This window comes from Hipposideros armiger, unplaced genomic scaffold (assembly GCF_001890085.2).
Source record: "Hipposideros armiger isolate ML-2016 unplaced genomic scaffold, ASM189008v1 scaffold_366, whole genome shotgun sequence".
Lineage (NCBI taxonomy): Eukaryota > Metazoa > Chordata > Mammalia > Chiroptera > Hipposideridae > Hipposideros > Hipposideros armiger.
The window spans coordinates 1,223,603-1,243,567 of record NW_017731716.1 but is presented as its reverse complement, the minus strand read 5'-3'; the positions used below and the strand labels follow the sequence as shown (position 1 = coordinate 1,243,567).

The 19,965-nt window shown below is 36.3% G+C and overlaps 1 protein-coding gene across 1 annotated transcript in view; it reads left to right on the top strand.

Moving 5' to 3' along the window:
• The first annotated feature begins 597 nt into the window (after positions 1-597).
• Positions 598-19,965, top strand: part of ACYP2 (acylphosphatase 2) — a 122,609-nt gene continuing 103,241 nt past the window's right edge. Inside the window, exons 1-3 of the mRNA XM_019662096.1 lie at positions 598-942; positions 9,778-9,794; positions 11,260-11,369. Coding sequence (XP_019517641.1) covers positions 801-942; positions 9,778-9,794; positions 11,260-11,369 — 269 coding nt within the window. The 5' untranslated portion in view covers positions 598-800. The remainder of the gene's footprint in view (positions 943-9,777; positions 9,795-11,259; positions 11,370-19,965) is intronic.

Sequence of the window (19,965 nt, the reverse complement as noted above, 5' to 3'; positions counted from 1 at the left end):
ACATTGAATCAGATTGCCGAGTATTATTTTTTAACTCTGTGGCCATTTGCAGAGATATGTGTAAAGGTATCGAAGCCAAGAGATGTTGAGAAATGCAAATTCTCACAAGTAGAAAGATTTATAAGTCTATTTCCTAAGCATAAGCTGCTTTAACCTTCTAGGCAATTAGGATGTTGCTGAACAATAACCATAAACATTAAAAAAGCTATAGGAGTGGACAGAAGATAACTTATTGTTTTGTTTTCAATACGAGTTTAGGTTTTAAAAGTTTCTTGTTCCATGATATATCACAATTCACGTACAACATGGATTCAGGACCAACGCCTTTCTGACTCAGTAGAGACGAGAATGCAGATAGCACCTTAAGAATTCGTTCAAAACCCCCTCATAGATTTGGCAGTCGCCTAAAAATTTAAAGAAAATTAACTCACTAACCAAATACTCTTAACCTCCAAGCTAGCAGGTCTTTCATTTCCAAAGCATTTTTAGGTACCAAGCTACTGACTTCTGGGCACAGCATTCGACGTTTATTTACAAATACTGGGAAATGAGCACCGTGGTTTATTAAACCGTAGGGAGCGCATCCTTCCCGGGAAGCCAGTCCGGTTCCACCAGAGGGGCGGGGCCGGGAGAGGAGGCCGGGGCGCCGGGGCGCCGGGGCGGGCGGCCGCTGTTCTCCTGGCGTCCCGGGCTGCCCCGGCTCCCAGGCCCCGCAGTCTCATTTGCCGTCTTCCAACGCGTGACCCCGGCGCGCTCGCGTCCCGGGCCGTTGACAGGCGCGGGGTGCGCCCAGCGGTCCCATGTACCCCCTCCTTCTCGCGGCCGCTGCAGTCGCCGCGCCAAGCACCCCGCTCCGGCTCCTCGGCAGAGGACTCGCCGTCGCCATGTCTACCGCAGGGCCCCTCAAATCCGTGGACTACGAGGTGTTCGGGAGAGTGCAGGGTAGGGGACCACCCCCCCTCCCCCTAGAGCGGGAGACCAAAGAAGCCTTAGGGGATGAAGGGGAGAAGACCGAGAGCAGGGCCTCGCATCCTAAGGAACCCCCTCCCCGGTGTGGCCGGGACTTCCGCCGGGCCATGACACAGCAGCCCCGGGTGGGAAGGAGGCGAAACGCGCAGGCGCGGAGCGCTGGAATGGGCGGGGGGCCAAGAGCGGAGAACCGGGTGGGAGGAGGGAGGAGGGGGGAGACAGGGAGGAAGGTGGGACCTAGGGGCACCGGCAGAGGTCTAAGGGGCACGGGGTTCCGGGCCGACAGGGAAAAATGAAGTTGAGTAGGAAAATACGAGAGGGCCTCTGAACTCGTGATCCCGCTACTTTCCACTGAAACTACTGGGCTTGATTGACGCGAGTTTCAGGAAGGACGCCTAGATGATGTTTGAGGGTTCACGTTCTCGGAGCTTATACTTGGGTTTTTTTCTTCCTGTGTAGCTCTTAAAATTATTGAATTGTTATCTAATTTTTGTTTCATTATAAGTTTAAATAGTTGCAAAGGTGTAATGCCTGGTTTATTGTAATTATTGTTATTTCTAAATGTTAAATCACTGTGAAATTTATCCAAGGGAATATAAATACGTTAGTGATTTAATATTTACCATCATTCATTTAAAATAAAGCTTTTTAATAGTGGGAAATTCTACATCATACCTTTTCCTTTTTGAATTTGATTTCCATTCCTCATCCCCCCACAGAATTTTATCCCATTGTTACGCTTGAGTTTCTTATTGATCACCTATTTTCTGCAATATGTAGGTACAGTATGTATATGTGTATATATACACACCTATACACGTAAATATATTTTCTTGATATCCTTTGACCATAAACCTCTATTAATCTTTTTTCTTCTGACTTGAGTTACTATTGGAATTATTATTAGAACACAGTTGATGAAAATAAATACATTTAAGAGTCTGATAAATATTTAATTAAGATAAATTTGTATTGGAAATTTGTTTCATAAGGAGAAACCTTGATTAAAGGAAGCGTTGACTTATCCATTTATTTTACACTTCGGGGCAATGTACCAGGGTAAGATTAAGGAGGAGTGAGAGCATGCCTTTTGTAAAGAGATGGGCCTTTCTTTCAAGGAGTGATTATGAAAAGGGAGGTAGGACAGGAGAAACTGCAAACCACAGGTGCCTTTTGAGACGGTTTTAGAAAAGAATACATATGGAAGTTGAGGATCTGGAAACCTATTCCCTTAAAATTATGCATGGCTTTGCACCCTGTAGAAAGTCTTTGGGTACATCCAGGGGTATAACTCTGGATTGAAAACTCGCACGATAAATCACTGAAACATATTACATATAATATGAAATTGGAGGCAAAGATCACCTGACAAAAATTTTGTCTACTGGACAGCGATAGCAGTAGTTGAGTGCATGTGCGTGCATGTCTGTGTGTGTGCAAGCACACACGTGTGACATTTACTGGGGGTGTTCCATGTGCCAAGCATCTATGATTTCCTTCACCCTCCTCACAGTTGTGTGGCATGTATATCTTATTCCAGTTTTAACAGTGAGAAAACAGGTACAGAGGTTCAGTAACTTGGACAAGCACTACGTTGACAAATGGGATTTGATCCTGCATCTCTCTGACTGTAAAACCTGTACTTTTCCATCATGCAATGTTTTCTGTTAATACATAATGTGTTTTATTGATTTTAACTATATCATTGCATGTTTTATGTATATGATGGTCACATGGTGTATGAAGATCAATTTTGGGCAACAGTACAAATATAGGAAAGATAAAAGTACTATTCATAAACAGTGGGGTTTAAAAAACTGAGATTTAGGGCAATAAGTCCTACAGTTTGCAGTATGTTAAACGGAAGAGTACAAGCATTATTGATTTATCAAGGCATAGTATCTGGGACAAATTCATAATTACGTATTTGCAGACATATACACCAGCATTTACTGAGAACTTAGGATATGCCAGTATTTCTGTACTCAATATTTTACATGCATTGCCTCTTTCTCACTGTATCCTCAACTATTTCCTCATTTAACATAAAGAGAAATTGAGGCATACAGAGTAACTATCCCAGGTTGCACAGTGAGTTTTGGTGTGGTGCTGGGATTTGAACCTTGACAGTCTGATATCCGAGTCTATGCTCTTGATCACTATAACCTATTGTGAGGTATCCTCAGAATACCCTTTCCACCTTTATTTTGCCTTCCTCCTAACTTATGCACTCAATGCGTATATATACACTGATAACAGCACATTTGGACGCAGATGACCCTGAGAACGTTTTTATGGTTCTTTTGGCTCCAAGGAAGGTTGACCTGGTCAGTAAGCAGTGAGCACACTCAAAAGCTACAGCCCCTGACTCTCTGTCACTTGCTCACACTGTCACTATTTGTGTATATCAGTCTGTATCTCTCTGTGTCTCCCAGTTTTCTCTTGGATTACCTAAGAAATAAATATAAACTAATAGCCTTTTATGCAATTCATAATGATTATGTAGAAATAATTGACAATAAATAATCAAAAATAAAAAATTTTAATTTTAGTACTATAAAATGGACAATAATTAAAGGAAACACTGTAAAATTAACCTTTTACAGCTTCTTCCCCATCCATGATGCAAGACATGTGACCACCTGACACCCTACAAAATATGTTGTAAATATTTTTTAGGGGGCCAGATAGACTCATGTCTTGTTAGGGAGACCACTTCATGGACGGTGTAGAGGCCTGACCACCACACTGTACATCCGAAGCTGCCATTGAATAATGCTATATGTCAACTATAATTTAATACATATATAGTCATGGGATGTAGAATATAGTGTGGGAATGGAGTCAATGGAATTGTAATAGACATGTATGATATCAGAGGTCGGGGCAGTGGATGGGGGGGTTGTCACTTTGTGAGGGGTGAAAAGGATAACTATTGCATTGTTTTGTATGCCTGAAACTAATAATAATAAAAAAATGGCTATGACAGTAAATTTACAGTGGAGGAAGCTATAATTGGCAATATTTAATACAGACAAAATATTGAGTGATAATAAAATTATCATAAAAATATTTAAATGGAAATATCCCCAATGAAAATGGTTTCAATGACATAAAAATGAACATGGAAAAAATGGAAAATGATTTAACTGTCCTGTCCTGGAAAACTGATCAATGAATTAAATTGGCTACATGAAGTTTATGACACAATATTTTCCAACCAAAAACAAGGTGTGTTGTTATATTTCCATTTAGAATGTTTGAGCTTAAAACTTCCTTGGTGACAAAATGGCAGTCAGTATGTTCTAAGGGTCAAATGTACCCTGCCTTGTTCTCAACTATACATACCCTAATTTATAAGCAGATTGTATTCCAAGAATTAGTTTATAAATTAGTTGTTTGAAATTCAGGAAAATGCATTTATAGAAATAATATTACAAATAGTGGGTTTGCTTCTCAGGCCCATTTGTAAAGTTTACATATAGAGCCTTAGGATGCTTCTGTTTTCCATTGCTGCTTCTCTTCTTCTACTTGTATATATACATACATACATATATATATATATATATATATATATACACACACACACACACACACACACACATATATACACACATACACATATACATATATATAGATACATATATAGATACATACATACACATATACATACATAACATATATATTATGTTATATATATTATACATATATATTATATGTTATATATATTATATATATAACATATTATATATATATATGTTATGTTTGTTTTGGAATAGTTTTATATTTATAAAAAAGTTGGAAAGATACTATAGAGAGTTCCTGAATACCCCACATCCAGTTTCCCCACTTTTTAACATCTTATATGAGTATGGTGCATTTTTCACAACTGATGAGCCAATATTGGTACATTATTATTAACTAAAGTGTATACTTTGTTCAGATTTCCTCAGTTTTTACCTAGAGTTCTTTTTCTGTCCCAGGATTCTTCCAGGATATCATGTTTCATGTAGTCATCTTGTTCCCTTAGGCTGTGATGTTCTCTGACGTGCCTTGTTTTCTATGACCTTGGCAGCTTTAAGGAGTACTTTGAGGTTAGGTACCTTGTAGAACGCTTCCCAGTTGGGAGTTGTCTGATATTTTTGTCATGCAAAACGGGTTATGGGTTATTGGGAGGAAGACCACAGAGGTAAAATGCCACTCTCATCACTCCATATCAAGGGTACATATTCTCAATATGACTTAACCACTGTTGATGTTGACCTTGATCACCTCGGTGAGATCAAGTTTGTCAGCCTTCTGCACTGTTAAGTTACTCTTTTTTCCCTTCTCTTTACATCCTCTACTTTTTAATCTCCACATTTTCAAGAAGCTCCATGTTTTTTCCTATCAACTTCTGTTGCATTGGGGCCTTTGGGAAGAGGGATAGGGGAGCAGGGGACTGACCTGTGTTTTTATAGCATTTATAACTGTGGCATGGCTTATAATGTTCCTATAAATGTTTCATTACATTATATCTAGAATAATATAATCTGAAATCTTGAAAGGGAAATTGAGAAAGCTGTGTATAGATTCTTTGATACTTTACCAGCTCTGAGGTAAATACTAATGACACCCGTGGCAGTGGATTTTGGCAATGTGTTGATTTAACTGTGCTTTATAAATTCAGCAGCTTGTTTTTGACAGTTTTTAACTTAGTTTTAGAATAGGAGTAGCTTGTGGGACTATCAAAATAAATAGCAGTTTTCTTTAAGATTGCTTAAAAATGAAAATTAGGATGAATTATTAAATAGATTTCTCAGACACCACATGGTTTAGGTGTACACATTTTTCCTTTTCAGGTAAATGAAAAGCTGTTTCAGAGGTTGAAAATTTTTGTATGTTACAGTCAAGAAACATAAATATGGTTAACTCTAATTCCCTTTTTCATCTTTGTTCCTATAGCATTTCATTTATAGTTCTGTTCTAATTCTTGTTTTTACTTCTCTTTAATCCATTCTCCTTTCAACTACAGTTATTTGTGTACTTACTTATATCCGTGTCTCTCATTACACAATAAGGATATTATCTTGAAGGTCAAGATGGTGACTTGTTTTTATGTCCTCTACAAACTGTACTTCTGGTGGCGACTTCAAAAATGTCTCAGAATAAATTGAAATGCTTAGGGGTAGTTGGCTTGGAGACGAATCAGTAGAGTGATGGCTGTTTCAACTATTTGAAAGGTGCCATGGTGTGTGGCTCCAGGGGACAGACCCTGGATGGATGGAGAAGGGTTAAAGTGAGTCAGAATTTTATTCCATATAAAGAAGGCCTTTCTAACAATTAAAGATGTTTAAAATCATTCAGGGCTGCTTTGTAAGGTGGTGACTAGATAACTCTCTGCATTCAAAATTGACATATGCCGTCAGACCCCAGAATGAAGGGACATATTACAATAGGAAAATTTGATTTTACATAAAAGGATGCTAATGTTTAAAATTCATCATATGATTAAATATCTATATTTCTTTGTAGATTTAAAGTGTGATTTCTTTTGCAATATTTACCTCAGAGTTTCTCAGTGACATCTTTCCACAAAGTGAGGTAGAGTTGCAGCTTATTGAGGCTTACTGAGCAGCATATTATGCTTAAGTCTTTCATAACTGAAGAGGCTGATGTCTGTCCCAGTTTCCAGAGCAGTGTGTCTGTAAAAAAAACCTGCATGTGTCATATCAGCTTCCCTTCTCTTTAGCAGGCGAGGTGGATGCAATGTGGAGAGACCATGAAAGCCCATAGAAGCATCTTCTCTAACACAGGCCCTGTCCATTGAGCATTCTGTTCCAGCCAGTGCTGATAAACTGCCGAAAATCTGTCTCCACATTCACTTTTCCCCCCCTATATGTACCTCTCTCTGTTGTGCCATCTGCTTCCAACTAGGGATCAGGACTCTCAGAAAGATTCTGAGAAAATTCCAAGTGGGATATGGGACTTTGAACAGTTGATTCCCACATGGTTCACTGATTCACAAAGTTAAAGGGCAGGAGGCCCTGACACCTCTTGATGTGCATTCCTTCTAAGGCTTTAAAATAGGGGTTGTGTTTGAGGGGCTGAATAAATAATGCCCCTCTTCATTGTGTGGGTTATTGATTGGCAAGTAAAACTAAGTAAAGCAGAGTTTTGGGGATATGGTGTGTATCTTCGGGTAAGTGGACTTGGTAATAGTCTGCACTGCAGATTAAACACACCCACCCAGGCAGAGACAGGCCTCCCCTGTGGGCAGAGCAGAAGGCATGATCTCTGAGGATAACTCACTCCCAGGAGAAGGAGGAAGAGGAAGTATGTTTCTCCTTACAGACTTACCTACTCCTACTTATTTTAGATAAGTTGCTGCTTGTCTCTGAGGTGGAGTCAGGAATAGGGTATAGAGGTAGAGAGTGGCCAGGGGTGTCACACTAATGGATAGTCCTCCTCAAAGAAGGAACTATCACGAGGGAGAAGAAGCTTCCTCCTCCAGAAATAAGTTGTAAAATCCAGAGGGAGCTCAACTATATGGTTCTGGATGCAGTACTTCAACATGATCTTTACTGCAGAGTTTTTTGGTGTGGAGTGATAGGAGAAGCCTGGAGGTTGTATGGTAACCAAAATTGGAGAACGATTTTCCTCTATACCCTTCCTCTTCCTGATTGTAGGGTGAATATAATGATTGGAGCTATAGCAGACGTCTTGAAACCTTGATGGAAAGGCCAAGAAAAATCAGAGGCCAGGGCCCTGACTTCCCTAAGGGTTGGGGGAAGTAGGGAATGGGGAGTGACTGCTAAAGGGAAATGTGAGGGAGGGGTTCTTTTTGGGGTGATGGAAATGTTCTGGAATTAGGTAGTGGTTGTAAAACATCGTTAATATACTAAATAAAAATCACTGTATATTTAGTATACTTTGAACACTTTAAAAGGGTAAATTTAGTGTTATCTGATTGTATCGCAATTTTTAAAAAATGTCACTGAAGAAAAAAAAAAAAAAGGAAAGGAAAGCAAAAACTCTCAGATGCGGCTGGTGCTGCTGGTCCATGGATCACTCTTTGAGTAGGAAAGAGCTGCACCAGGCGTTGCCAGTTTCTGTTTACTTCAGTTGCATGTGCTTTCTTTTCATAATGCTAACAACATACAGAGCTGCTCGCTGTTGAGAAACTCAGAGGGGAATATGCACAATGCAGCCTTAACCAAAACCATCAACTCTAGTTGGTCAGTGTCTCCTGGGATCTCCTCACTCTTAGAACAAAACGGCCGCACACTTTCCCACCGTTCTGCCTGTTTTTTCTCCTATTTTGTCTTTCTCCTACATGGTCTGGTTTAACTGAAGTTTCTTTTGCGTTTTCTGCCAATTCCTTTTATATCTGCTAGCTGATATCTTTCTCTGTATCTATATAACAGATTGCCTTTCTGGTTCCCCTTCAGATCAATACTTCCCACACATCATTCCTCCACATTTTGTGTGTATCTCTTAAAATACTTTTATAGCTCTATAAGAATTCCATTTGTGATATTATCCTGTCTGTATTGCTTTACTACTCTTTTTCTTCATTGTCATTTGGTACCACGATACACTATGATCAGAAAATAAATCTTATCTCTTATTATTATAAATCCACTTACAAAATTACATAAAATTACCTAAGCCACTGATTCCCTCTTATGTATTTTCTTAACCAGGCTCAATTGCTGTAGAAGCAATCTCTTTTGCCCTCTCTGGGGATTGGTTTGATCTATCCCCCATGATTTCCCAATTTTTTTTTTCAATTGAGGTATAATTTAAATTCAGTAACATTCATTTTTTTAGTATACAATTCAATGAATTTTGAAAACTGCGTACAGTCATGTAACCAGCACCACAGCTGAGATGTAGAAGAGCCTCATCATCCCAAAAAGTTCCCTCATGGCCCTTTGCAACACCCCCCTCCCCCACCTCCCAGCCTTTGGCAGCTACTGATTAGTTTCCTGTCTCTGTAGTTTTGCCTTCTCCAGAATATGGAATTAAAATAGAAATGTTTTATTATATTTAAACTTAGATTTGGTCCTTGTACTTAAAGAAGAAATTCTAAAAACCAAGGATAGGTAAATTTTATGCCAAATATACTCAATTGTCGTTGTAATAAGCATTTTGTGTTATTTAGCATTGTAAAATAGACTAAAAATACAGTTTGACATTTCATTATTCTTTGAATAAAATATTCAAATGAAATGAAATATTCAGATTACTATTTTTCTCCAAAAACACTCTTCCTTTTCTCTGTTTATTTTAAAAGAAAATAACTTTTAAAAATACCTGAAAACATTCAGACATTAAAAGATGAAATACTGCGGATTGCAACAATATGGATGGATCTTGAGATTATCATGCTAAATGAAAGAAGTCAGAAAAAAATCAAGAACCTTATGACTTCACTCTATGTGGGATATAAAACTGAAAGTAACAAATGAACAAGACAAACAAAAACTCAGACCCAGACAACAGTTAAGCGGTTACCCCCGAGGGTAAGGAGGGAGAGGGTGGTAGAGGAGGTTAAAGGGGGTCAAATATATGGTGATGGGAAGAGAACTGACTTTGGGTGGTGAACACACAAAGCAATATATAGATGATGTATTATAGAATTGTATACTTGAAACCTATATAATTTTACTAATCAATGACACTCCAATAAATTCAATTTAAAAAAAGCTTTGTTCATTTCATTTACTTAGCATTTAATAAAATAGGTGAATGTTTAGTTAGGAAATATATAGTTTTTTTAAAGGTAGACAAGCTGACATTTCTTTTTGTCTTTCTTTTATACAGGTGTTTGCTTCAGAATGGTAAGTCAACACAATCTGTTTATTGTATTTTCCCCCATGGTTATTTCTGATCACAAGAGCAGTTTTCCACTTAATGCTACTCTACTGCTTATTTCTTCACCTTGACAGCAAATGAAGATGTATTTGTATTTCTTCAAATACAAATTATTGATTAAGATTTTTATTAAAACTGTCTTTAAAATGCAGTCTCTTAAAAACATTACAGCCTTCTTAGCTTTTAGTTAATGTTTTTTATGAATTTCAAAAGTACCTCTTTTTGGATGATCAAATTGAACCCTTTGATTCAGTATATCAAATACAAAATATGGGCCCTTCCCCTCGTTCTGGATGGAAGAAACCCCCCAGGCAAGGGTATATATCTTGAATGGCAACATGAAAAGTGGTCATATTGCGTAAGGTCGTGGTTCCCAGGTTTTTAGATGTTAAACCTCCTTGTTGCCTTTAATTTTATTATTCTGTTAATATACTCCTTTTCTAAAAGTTAAATATGGCTTGTGTTTTCGCCTACTCTCTGAGCTGGCAGTCCCTAGATTAGGTCTCTGTGCATAACACACTCTGAGTGTTCTAACATCCTCCCACCTGTAAAGTCTCCACATTTTGATGTAGAGTTCAGATTGTCTCCTTTTTCATTCTTGCCTGTGAGAGCTTGACTCGTTTTCAGAACCAGCTCCTACATCAACCCTATCTGTAACCATCCTAGCTCTGCCCATCTCGGTTTGTGTTGCTTTCTTTAGTTGGGGATGTGGAGTATAGAGGTCTTAGTCATCCTGACTTCCAAACAGGAGAAGGGCATTTTTAAAAAAAGTTCTAGTAGACTGGAGCCACAAGAATTTTAGTATGATGTAGTTAAAATAATTCAAAAGCAAAATGTTGCTAGGTTTTCATTTGCTGATAGCATAACTGAATTTGGAACTGGGAAAAGAAATGAAAAAAAATACTATTAAGAATAATCGGAAAAATAAATTTACCAATGGAGAATTATAACATTTGTGTGACAAATCCAGAGCCAACAGAAGCCATCAGAATATTTTAATCCAGTACTTTCTATTGATCATTACTGAATATTTTCCCTCAGTGATTGAGAATCTCAGAGTGATCATCATTTGGAACCCAAATAAACAATATAATTTAGCATCACCAGGCATGAGGGCAAGGCAGCTGAATTTTATGGATCCCAAACACATCGTGGAAACTGTTTTCTGAAGTAATTCCCACTATCAGTTTATTTTCTCGTAACATGCTTGTCTTTACTGAAAGTGGAATTTAACAAAAAATTCCATTTGATTGAAGAAGGCACTTGTAAATAGAGGTATTACTGTAGGTCACCTGCACCATTTTTTGGCATAGACTATATTTTTGGAAAAAAATTATCAGCATAGTACCTTTTGAATGTTAGAATCAAGTATGTTGTGAATTCGTATTTTTGATGATGGAATTTCTTTCTCTTGTTTTCTCCTGAAACCAGTACACAGAAGGTGAAGCTAAGAAAATAGGCGTGGTTGGCTGGGTGAAGAATACCAGTGCAGGCACTGTGACAGGCCAAGTGCAAGGCCCCGAAGAGAAAGTCAATTCCATGTAAGTAGTAAGACTAATAACACACTCATGAAATTTGTGCACTTATTTTAATGTTTCATTGAACAATAAAAATAGTATTGATGGACCAAATTCAGTTTGTAGATTATAACTAAGCTAACATGCTTTTAGGGAATTCTCAGAATTGGTATTGGAATGTCTACATTTAGGAATGGATTTCCCCTTGGACAGGCCTCCCAAAAGATCAACATCATCACTCTCCAATCTATAAGAATGGTACACTAAGTTTCCTCTAACATGGGGAAATGTCCGGGGCCAGCATATCTCTCACCTGAAGTGGTTGTGACAGAAGCATAGTGCCTTAGGATGGCCCCGAATTTCTTACAGTAGCCTTCAGGCATAAAGGCTGCCATCTCCTTTTTATTATATACGTAGCTTATTTATCTAATTGTAATTTTATTTTTACTATCAGTGGAAGTGTATTTAGTGAGCTGTATGGTTACCATAATGAGTCCCTGTTTTCCAAAGGAAAACAGATTCAGTAATAAGAAAAAAGTACCGTTATTTTCAAAGGCCTTATCTTTTCAGCTTTGTAAATTCCACTGATCTCTGCAGTCTTTTTTAAAAAATAGAAAATAGCTAACGTTTATTGAGCATTTGCAACATGTTAAGCAATATGCTAAACATTTTATATAGATTATCTCATTTAATCTTCACAACAGGTCTTAGAGGTAGGTACTAATTAATACCCAATTTATTTTGTTTTATTGTTTGCAATTTATATTTGTTTTCACTACTCAATGTTTTCAGATTTCAAAAGCAATACTTTTCTGTTCATTGTAATAAGCGAGTGATAAGATGCAGAGGTATAAAATCAAAGCTAGTAATCTGTCCCTTCACCTCTCCTTTCTACCCCAAATGTAACCTGTGCCAATGGCCTTGTGAATACTTTCCAAAGCTTTCTCTTTCACTTAAAAGTACTTAAGCATACATTTATAATTAGGGTTCTGCTTGGTTTTACTGAAATAGAATACTTTATGCCTATTTTTCTATAACTAGTTTTTTCATTTGATGGACATTCAACAATCAGTGAATATATAATTTCCAATTCCTTATTTTTTCTAATTTCTTTATGTATAGTTACTTGCATTTGTGTGTAAACCTGTACTCCAACTTGAAAAGTGTGGTCCCAAAATTCAATTTTATAAATAGTTAATGGAAAACAATAGTTTTCAGTACGATTGTCACAAAATGCAAAAAGAAAAGATTACGAGACTTAACGTTATATAGGACTAATACTAGTTCAATGGATGAGGAAATGCCAAGTGACTATGAGGTAGATTGAGAATGGGGACTGTGGAGGAGGAACACTCGTGCCAATCCCGTTACATCTGAATCCATGTTGTAGCAGGTTTTTGATGAATTTCCTTAACATCAGTGTAATCATATCATACATTCTGCTCATTTTTAACCCCTGCACACTCTTTTTTTCCCCTTTATCCCACTGGTAATCTATGTTAGCAACCTGGTGGGTTTCCTTTCATATCTCCATGTTCACCTTATACACACACACACACACACACACTTGGGTGCACATACAGCTTTGGGTTGTGATCAATGTTCACTTTAAAAAGAAATGAGATTATGGTATATGCACTTCTCTGCATCTTACTTTTATCACAGGATGGCTCAGCTAAAAAATATATATATATAAATCTATATATATCTATCTATATCTATATCTATATCTATATCATCTATATCTATATCTATATATCTCCAGACAAATTCCTCCAACTCAAATAATATAGCCCTAATTCATTCTTTTTGAGGGCTGCTTGATATTCCATAGTATAGATGTACCATTGTTAATTACCTTATTGCTTGGAGCTCATTTTTTGTTTCCTGTTTTTGTTTTTGGTGGGGTTTTTTCTTTTTTCTTTTTTTTTATAGCAATAAGAGCAATGCTGTAATAAACGTTTTAATGATTTTATCTTTGTAGGGTAGATTCCCAGGAGTGTGATTTATTATTTGAAGTATCTTTGTACTATTAATTTTAAAATAGTTGTCAGACTGCTTTCAAAACAGTTGTAAACAATTCACATTTTGTTCTCTTTATCCTGCTACCATTTGGTATTATTGCTCTCTAATTTTTCTTTTATCTGATTGGGTGTAGAGTGATATATGATTTTTCTACTGTTATTTTCATTTCTTGAATTACTAGTTAGTTTGAGCATCTTCATGATTGTAGCTATGTGGATTTATTTTTGTGAACTTCCTTTTCACATCCTTTACCCATTTTTCCATTGGGTTGCTTGTCTCCTGCCAATTTTTAGGAGCTTTTTGTATACTGGTGATGATTACCAGCTCATTATCTGTTATCTTTTTTGCAAGTATTTTCCCACATCTATCATTTGCCTATTAATTACTTTTGTTTATGATAGCTTTTGTAACATAAATTATTTTTCATTTTTATAGACTCAAATATGGTTATCTTTCTGGTTAAGAAATAGATTGTAAGTGTTATTATATTTTCTACTAACTTTTTGATGCTTTATTTATTACATTACATATTTACTCCATCAGGAATTTGTTTTTTATCTTATAATATGAGATTGGGGACTGACTGTATTCTACCTGATGGATAGCTAGTTGTGCCAGCACCATTTATTAAATAATCACTATGTCCTATTGAATTGAAATATATTTTTGTCATATATTAAAATCTCATATAAACTGGATTTTGTTTCTGGATTCTCTGTCCTGTTCTACGATTGATCTACTTATATATTCCTAGACTAATAATACTCCATATTGATTTAATTAAAGTGGCTTTATAGTATATTTCCTTTCACTATTCTTTTTCATTCATTTATTTGTTTTCTTGGGTATTTATCTTCTCTGTAAAATTTAAGATACTTTTATCCTTTTAATTAAATTATATTTGTTTGTTTTTTTAAAACTTACCTGATTATCTTACACATATGCTTTTAAAAATAAACTTTATTTTTCAGAAGTTTTAGATTTACAGAAAAATTGTGAAGCTGGTACAGAGAATTTCCATATACTCCACTCAGTTTCCCCTATTAACATTTTACACTAATATGCTACATATGTTACAGTTAATGAACAGTATTAATGCATTAGTATTATCTAAAGTCAATAAGGGTTTGGAACATGGGAGTATTTGAGATCTTGCTCCCTGGCATATGTCAATTTGGTTCAAATAAAGTCTTATAAAAATTAAAAAAAAACAACTAATAAGGGTTTTGAACAATATGATACAGCAAATTTGATCTAATGGACATATATAGAATGCTATATCAAAAAAATATACATTCTTTGCAAGGCATAGAGATCTTTTATAAAAATGATCATAAGGTCCATAAAAACAATCCCAACAAATTTAAAATTACACTAAAAATTAGAAAATATTTTCAACAAAATATTTAAAAATTTTATGTTTGATCCATGAATTATTTAGAAATATATTAGTTTCTAAATATATCCAAATTCTCTAGGTATCTTTTTGTTATTGATTTCTACCTGGTTATCTTATAACCAGAAAACATCCAAATATATTTGATTTCAATCCTAAAAATTTGTATTTGGAGACAGTGAGCCAAATTCTAAAATTAAAATGACATATTGATTGCTGCATATTTTTAAAACCATATGTCATATTTCTGTACTCGATACTTCAAAGCATCATTCACAGAGTAGTGTGTGTATACAAGAGGGTGGTCAAATGGTTACATGGCCTGGAAAACTATGTGCTAATTAATACAAGGAATGCTTGGACGCATGGCAGATATTTAGACTGGAGAAAAGAATATTTGAGGGAATAATGATAGTTTACTTCAAGGATTTGAAGGACTGATACATGAAAATGGATAGATGTTCTCTGTTGTTCCAGAGGGGCGATAATTTTGGTTGTAGCAATGAGTGAATTTGTTTATTTCAGTTCACCCTGATAAAGGATTTTCCTGTAAAGGCATCTAATGTAGCTAATGGTGGAATTTTATCAATAACTAGGAGTGGTCTGTATCATGGATTGGCAAACTGTAGCTTTCAGGCCAGACCTGGCCTACTGCCTGTTTTGTTAAAGGTTGAGTGGAGCACAGCCAAGCCCACGCTCTCATAATTTGTCTGTTGTTGCCTTTGAGTTACAATGGCAGAGTTGAGTAATTGCAAAAGAGACAAAGCCTAATGTTTACTATCGGACCCTTTAAGGAAAAGTTTTCTGACCCATGGTGCATATATCAGACGAGTCAAGGATGATATAGAAGATCTAACTCATTGGATGATGAGAAGTTAGCATAGGTGATCTCCTAAGGTCCTGTCCAATTAAGATTTTGTGGCTCTATAACAGAGTTGACAATATACATGTATGTACTTAAAATGTCTTCACAGCATAAGAGTTAGAAGTACAATCGACATTCACTAATATAGGTGTATTTATCTCTTCCACAGATATGAGTATTTAGCACTGGTATGAAATGTGAAATTTTAACAGCATTCTGCTTGAACTGAAATGCCAGAGCTTTTAATTTCCAGCTGTTACAGTAGTGGATTGGAATGAAGTAATGGGTTTTATGAAAACTTCAGTAGTGTCAGATTCAAAGTTATTTAATATTTTTAAAAATAACTTTTCTCTGGCAGACCATTAGTAGCATGAGTTTCTATGTAACCAGAGTTGCTAGTTTATCCTTTTTCATCAGAGAATCTCAAAGCACTTTGCTAATATTTTATACCTTATTCATCAAGGTCCTTCTTATACAAATAGATGGGATTATTAAGGAAGTTGTCATTGGATATTCTGTGCGTGTGTGTGTGTGTGTGTGTGTGTGTGTGTGTGTGTGTGTGTTTTCCGTTGGATGTTCTATTGAAATATAGAAGACTTGGACATTTTTCAGGAAAACAAAAATTCATTAAGGACTACACTTGAGAAAAAAATTTTAGTGTAAACTAATTGATATGAATTATTCTAATGGGAAACTAGAAACATGAAAAATATCTATAGTGGAGTCGGAGCTCTAACATCAGGTTTTAGACCTCAAATACTGTCATTTATTTTCCTTTGCAATATAATATCTTTATTAAAATTATTTAAATGCATGGTTTTTATTTTAAAGTTTATATTTTATATATGTGAACTTAGTAACAATCACATTTAATAAATGAAAGGCATAATGCAGCAGTAATTACTTTAAAAATTAATAGAATTTGTTTTTTAGAGAAGTTTTAGGTTTACAGAAAAATTGAGAGGAAAATGGAGAGTTCTCATGCATCCCTCCCTTCCCCCATGGATTCCCCTATTATTCACATCTTGTATTAGTGTGGTGAATTTGTTACAATTGATGAGCCGATATTGATATACTATTATTAGTTAAAGTCCATAGTTTTCATTAGGGTTCATTCTTTGTGTTATATATTCTGTGGGGTTTTTTTTTTTTACATTTTTATTGGGGAATTGGGGGGATGGGAACAGCGCTGGGGAATTGGGGGAAGGGGAACAGACAAGTTGCTGTTGTTTCGTTCTTCAGTCTAGTTGTGGAGGATGTTGCTTCACTGGCCCAAGTTGGCACCATCATTGCGCTCTTCCCGGGCGAGGCAGATCAGTCGCCGGCTTCTGGATGGCCGCTCACAGCGGCTGCTGGCTACATGTGGTAGCCCATGGCAACCCACTGCCACAGGGGCTGCAGCCTATGCCGTTGCCGGCAACTCACAGCAGCCCAGCTCCAGGTTGAGCTGTTGTTCAGCATCTTAGCTGTAGAGGGCAGTGTCACTGGCCCTCATATGTGGGATCCGAACCGGGTCCCTCTGGTGTCCCATGCCAGTTCTTAACCATTGTGCCACTCGGCCAGCCCTATTCTGTGGGTTTTAACAAATATATAATGATTTGTATCCAACATTGCTGTCTCATACCGAACAGTTCCACTGTTCTCAAAATCCTGTGTGCTCCACCTATTCATCCCTCTCTCGCTCCCCTCCAATTTTTGGCAAACACCAATGCTTTTTACTGTCTCCATAGTTTTGCCTTTTCCAGAATGTCATACAGTTAGAATGATACAGTGTGTAGCATTTTCAGATGATCTTCTTTCGCTTAGAAACATGACTTTAAGATTCCTCCATGTCTTTTCGTGACTTGATAGCTCTTTTTTTGGTGTGTGGTTTTGGAATTTATTTCAAAAAACAGATTTTGATTAGATGATTATTGTGTAGCTTGAGTTTAAAAAGTTACAGGAATTTTTTTTTAACATTTAAAAAAAAGATTTTGCTTTTTTAGAGCAGTTTCAGGTTTACAGTAAAATTGAGAGGAAGGTACAGAGATTTCTCATATACCCTCTGCCTCACACATGCACAGCCTCCCCCATTATCAGTGTCACTCAGCAGAATGACAGGTTTGTTACCAAGGATGAGCCTACACTGACACATCATCAGCACCCAAAGCCCATAGTTTACATTAGAGGTCACTCTTGGTGGTGTACATTCTATGGGTTTGGTTTATTTCTTTTTATTGCTGAACAATATTACATTGTGTGGGTGCACTGCAGTTAGTTGATCCATTCGTCTGCTGAAGGACATCTTTGTTGTTTCCAAGTTGCAGCAGTTATGAAACTAATTTTTAAGTAGTTAACTGTAAATAAAATACACTTTTTAGTATTTATTTTTATGTGTCTTAAAGCTAACCTAGACTACACAAATGAGAGCATGAAATATAGTTTTTAAAGATACCTCAGTTTTCCAAAAGCTTGAATTTTGTTTTAGTTTACCCACTATAAAATAAATGTGATAATTCTTTTTAAATTTACAAATGGTTTACATGGTTGTCCCCAAAATTCAAATGCTATAGAATTATATGGAATAAAAGATGTAAGCTCTGTTTGTCCTCCTAATACCATAGTCCTACACATTTTTCCTATGGGTATGAAAACAAGTGTATATATTAAAAATACACATACTATAATCCTGTTATTATAAAAAAAACACAACTATATCTACTTATGTAGTTACATTTATGTCTTTGTCATTTACAAAGATGGGATCATGCTACACATATTGTTCTGCAACTTCAAAAACTTTCACAGTACTGTATATTGTGGATATCTTTTCATGGTAGTAAATGTTCTTTTAAGTCACTGCAGAGTATTCCATTGTATGGATAAATCATAATTTAATCAGTCACACATTACTGAACATTCAAGTTGTTGCAGTTTTTTGCTATTATGAAGCTTGTTGTGAGTGAGCATCCTTGTACACATATACGTTTGTATCTTTTTCATTTATTCCACAATTATTTATTTGGTACCCATTATGTGTGCCAGGGAGAGTTCTAGGTGTTGGGGTTCAACAGTGAGGTAGAGATAAGGTCAGTTTCTTGTGTGGGGAGACCCACAATAAATAAACAATAAATAAACTGGATGTTTTCAGATAGTGGTCAATGCTGTGAAAGGAGTGGTGGTTTTTCTACTTTAGATGGGATGGTCAGGGAAGGGCTTTCCGGGGAGGTGACATGTGAGCTGAGAGCTGCATGGTGAAGAGGAGGTTGCCAGTGCATTGAGTCAGGACGGTGGGAGAATCTGCTCAGCACAGGTGATAAGGGTACATGAGTGTGGGGAACCTGAAAACAACAAGAAAACCAACTAAAATCAGTCCACTTTCTATGACCACCATGTGCCAGCAATCCTAACCGATAATATAGTGCTCCCTGAAGCTCTCCCCTCCCAGGATGCTAACCTGTGTCCTTTCCCCACTATTTCTGAAGTGTTGACTCCTGGACATGGGTCAAAGACTATGAGTATTTTACATTTAAACTGGTGACTCACTTTTAATTAGAAAACCATGAAGTGTTTTTTAGATAAATACTGAATAAACTAAGGACTCATGGATGAGGAAGTTTTGTTCTATGTACTTTTGTAAATAAATAATTGTATCAGGAGTATTTAAGTAAATCAAGCCAATCCCTAAAAATTAAAAAGTGGAAATTAAATAAAACCACCCACTTACCCACTGTTTAAAAACAAATACAGATAATACAGAGGGTGCCAAAAAATATGTATACATTTTAAGAAAGAAAAAGCTGTATTAAAATTGTAATACTCAATATATACCGATAACAAAAGATGAAGACAAGTCACATTTGCCTTCTGCAATTACAAGAGGTGCTCAAAGTGGTTACCATCAGCGTAATTTTAATACAGTTTTTTTCCTTTCTTAAAATGTATATACATTTTTTTGGGACCCTCTGTATTTTGATGCATAATAGAACTTCCTATTTCTCTCTCTCTTTCTCCTCTCTCTCTCTTGCTGGAGTACAAAGTCAAGCTCTGTGAGATTTTAAAAAATACTAAAAACCAGGAAATTATACAGCTTTCAGGCTCATCAAAGGTCACCTCATGTTTTAACCCCAATAAAGTTCTATTGGAACAGGCATCTTATTCAATCATGTGAAGGTGGCATACCTGGGTGGATGATGGGACTCAGTTGCAGAATTGGACCTCAGGAATCAGAAATCAGCTCCCTTACTGGTTTATGACTTTGGGGAATAATTTTTAATAGTTAAAATATTTTGTCATGATAACTTCTTTATTCAGTAAATACTTAGTACGTGTCTTTCCATGTCCCCCTGCTAGGT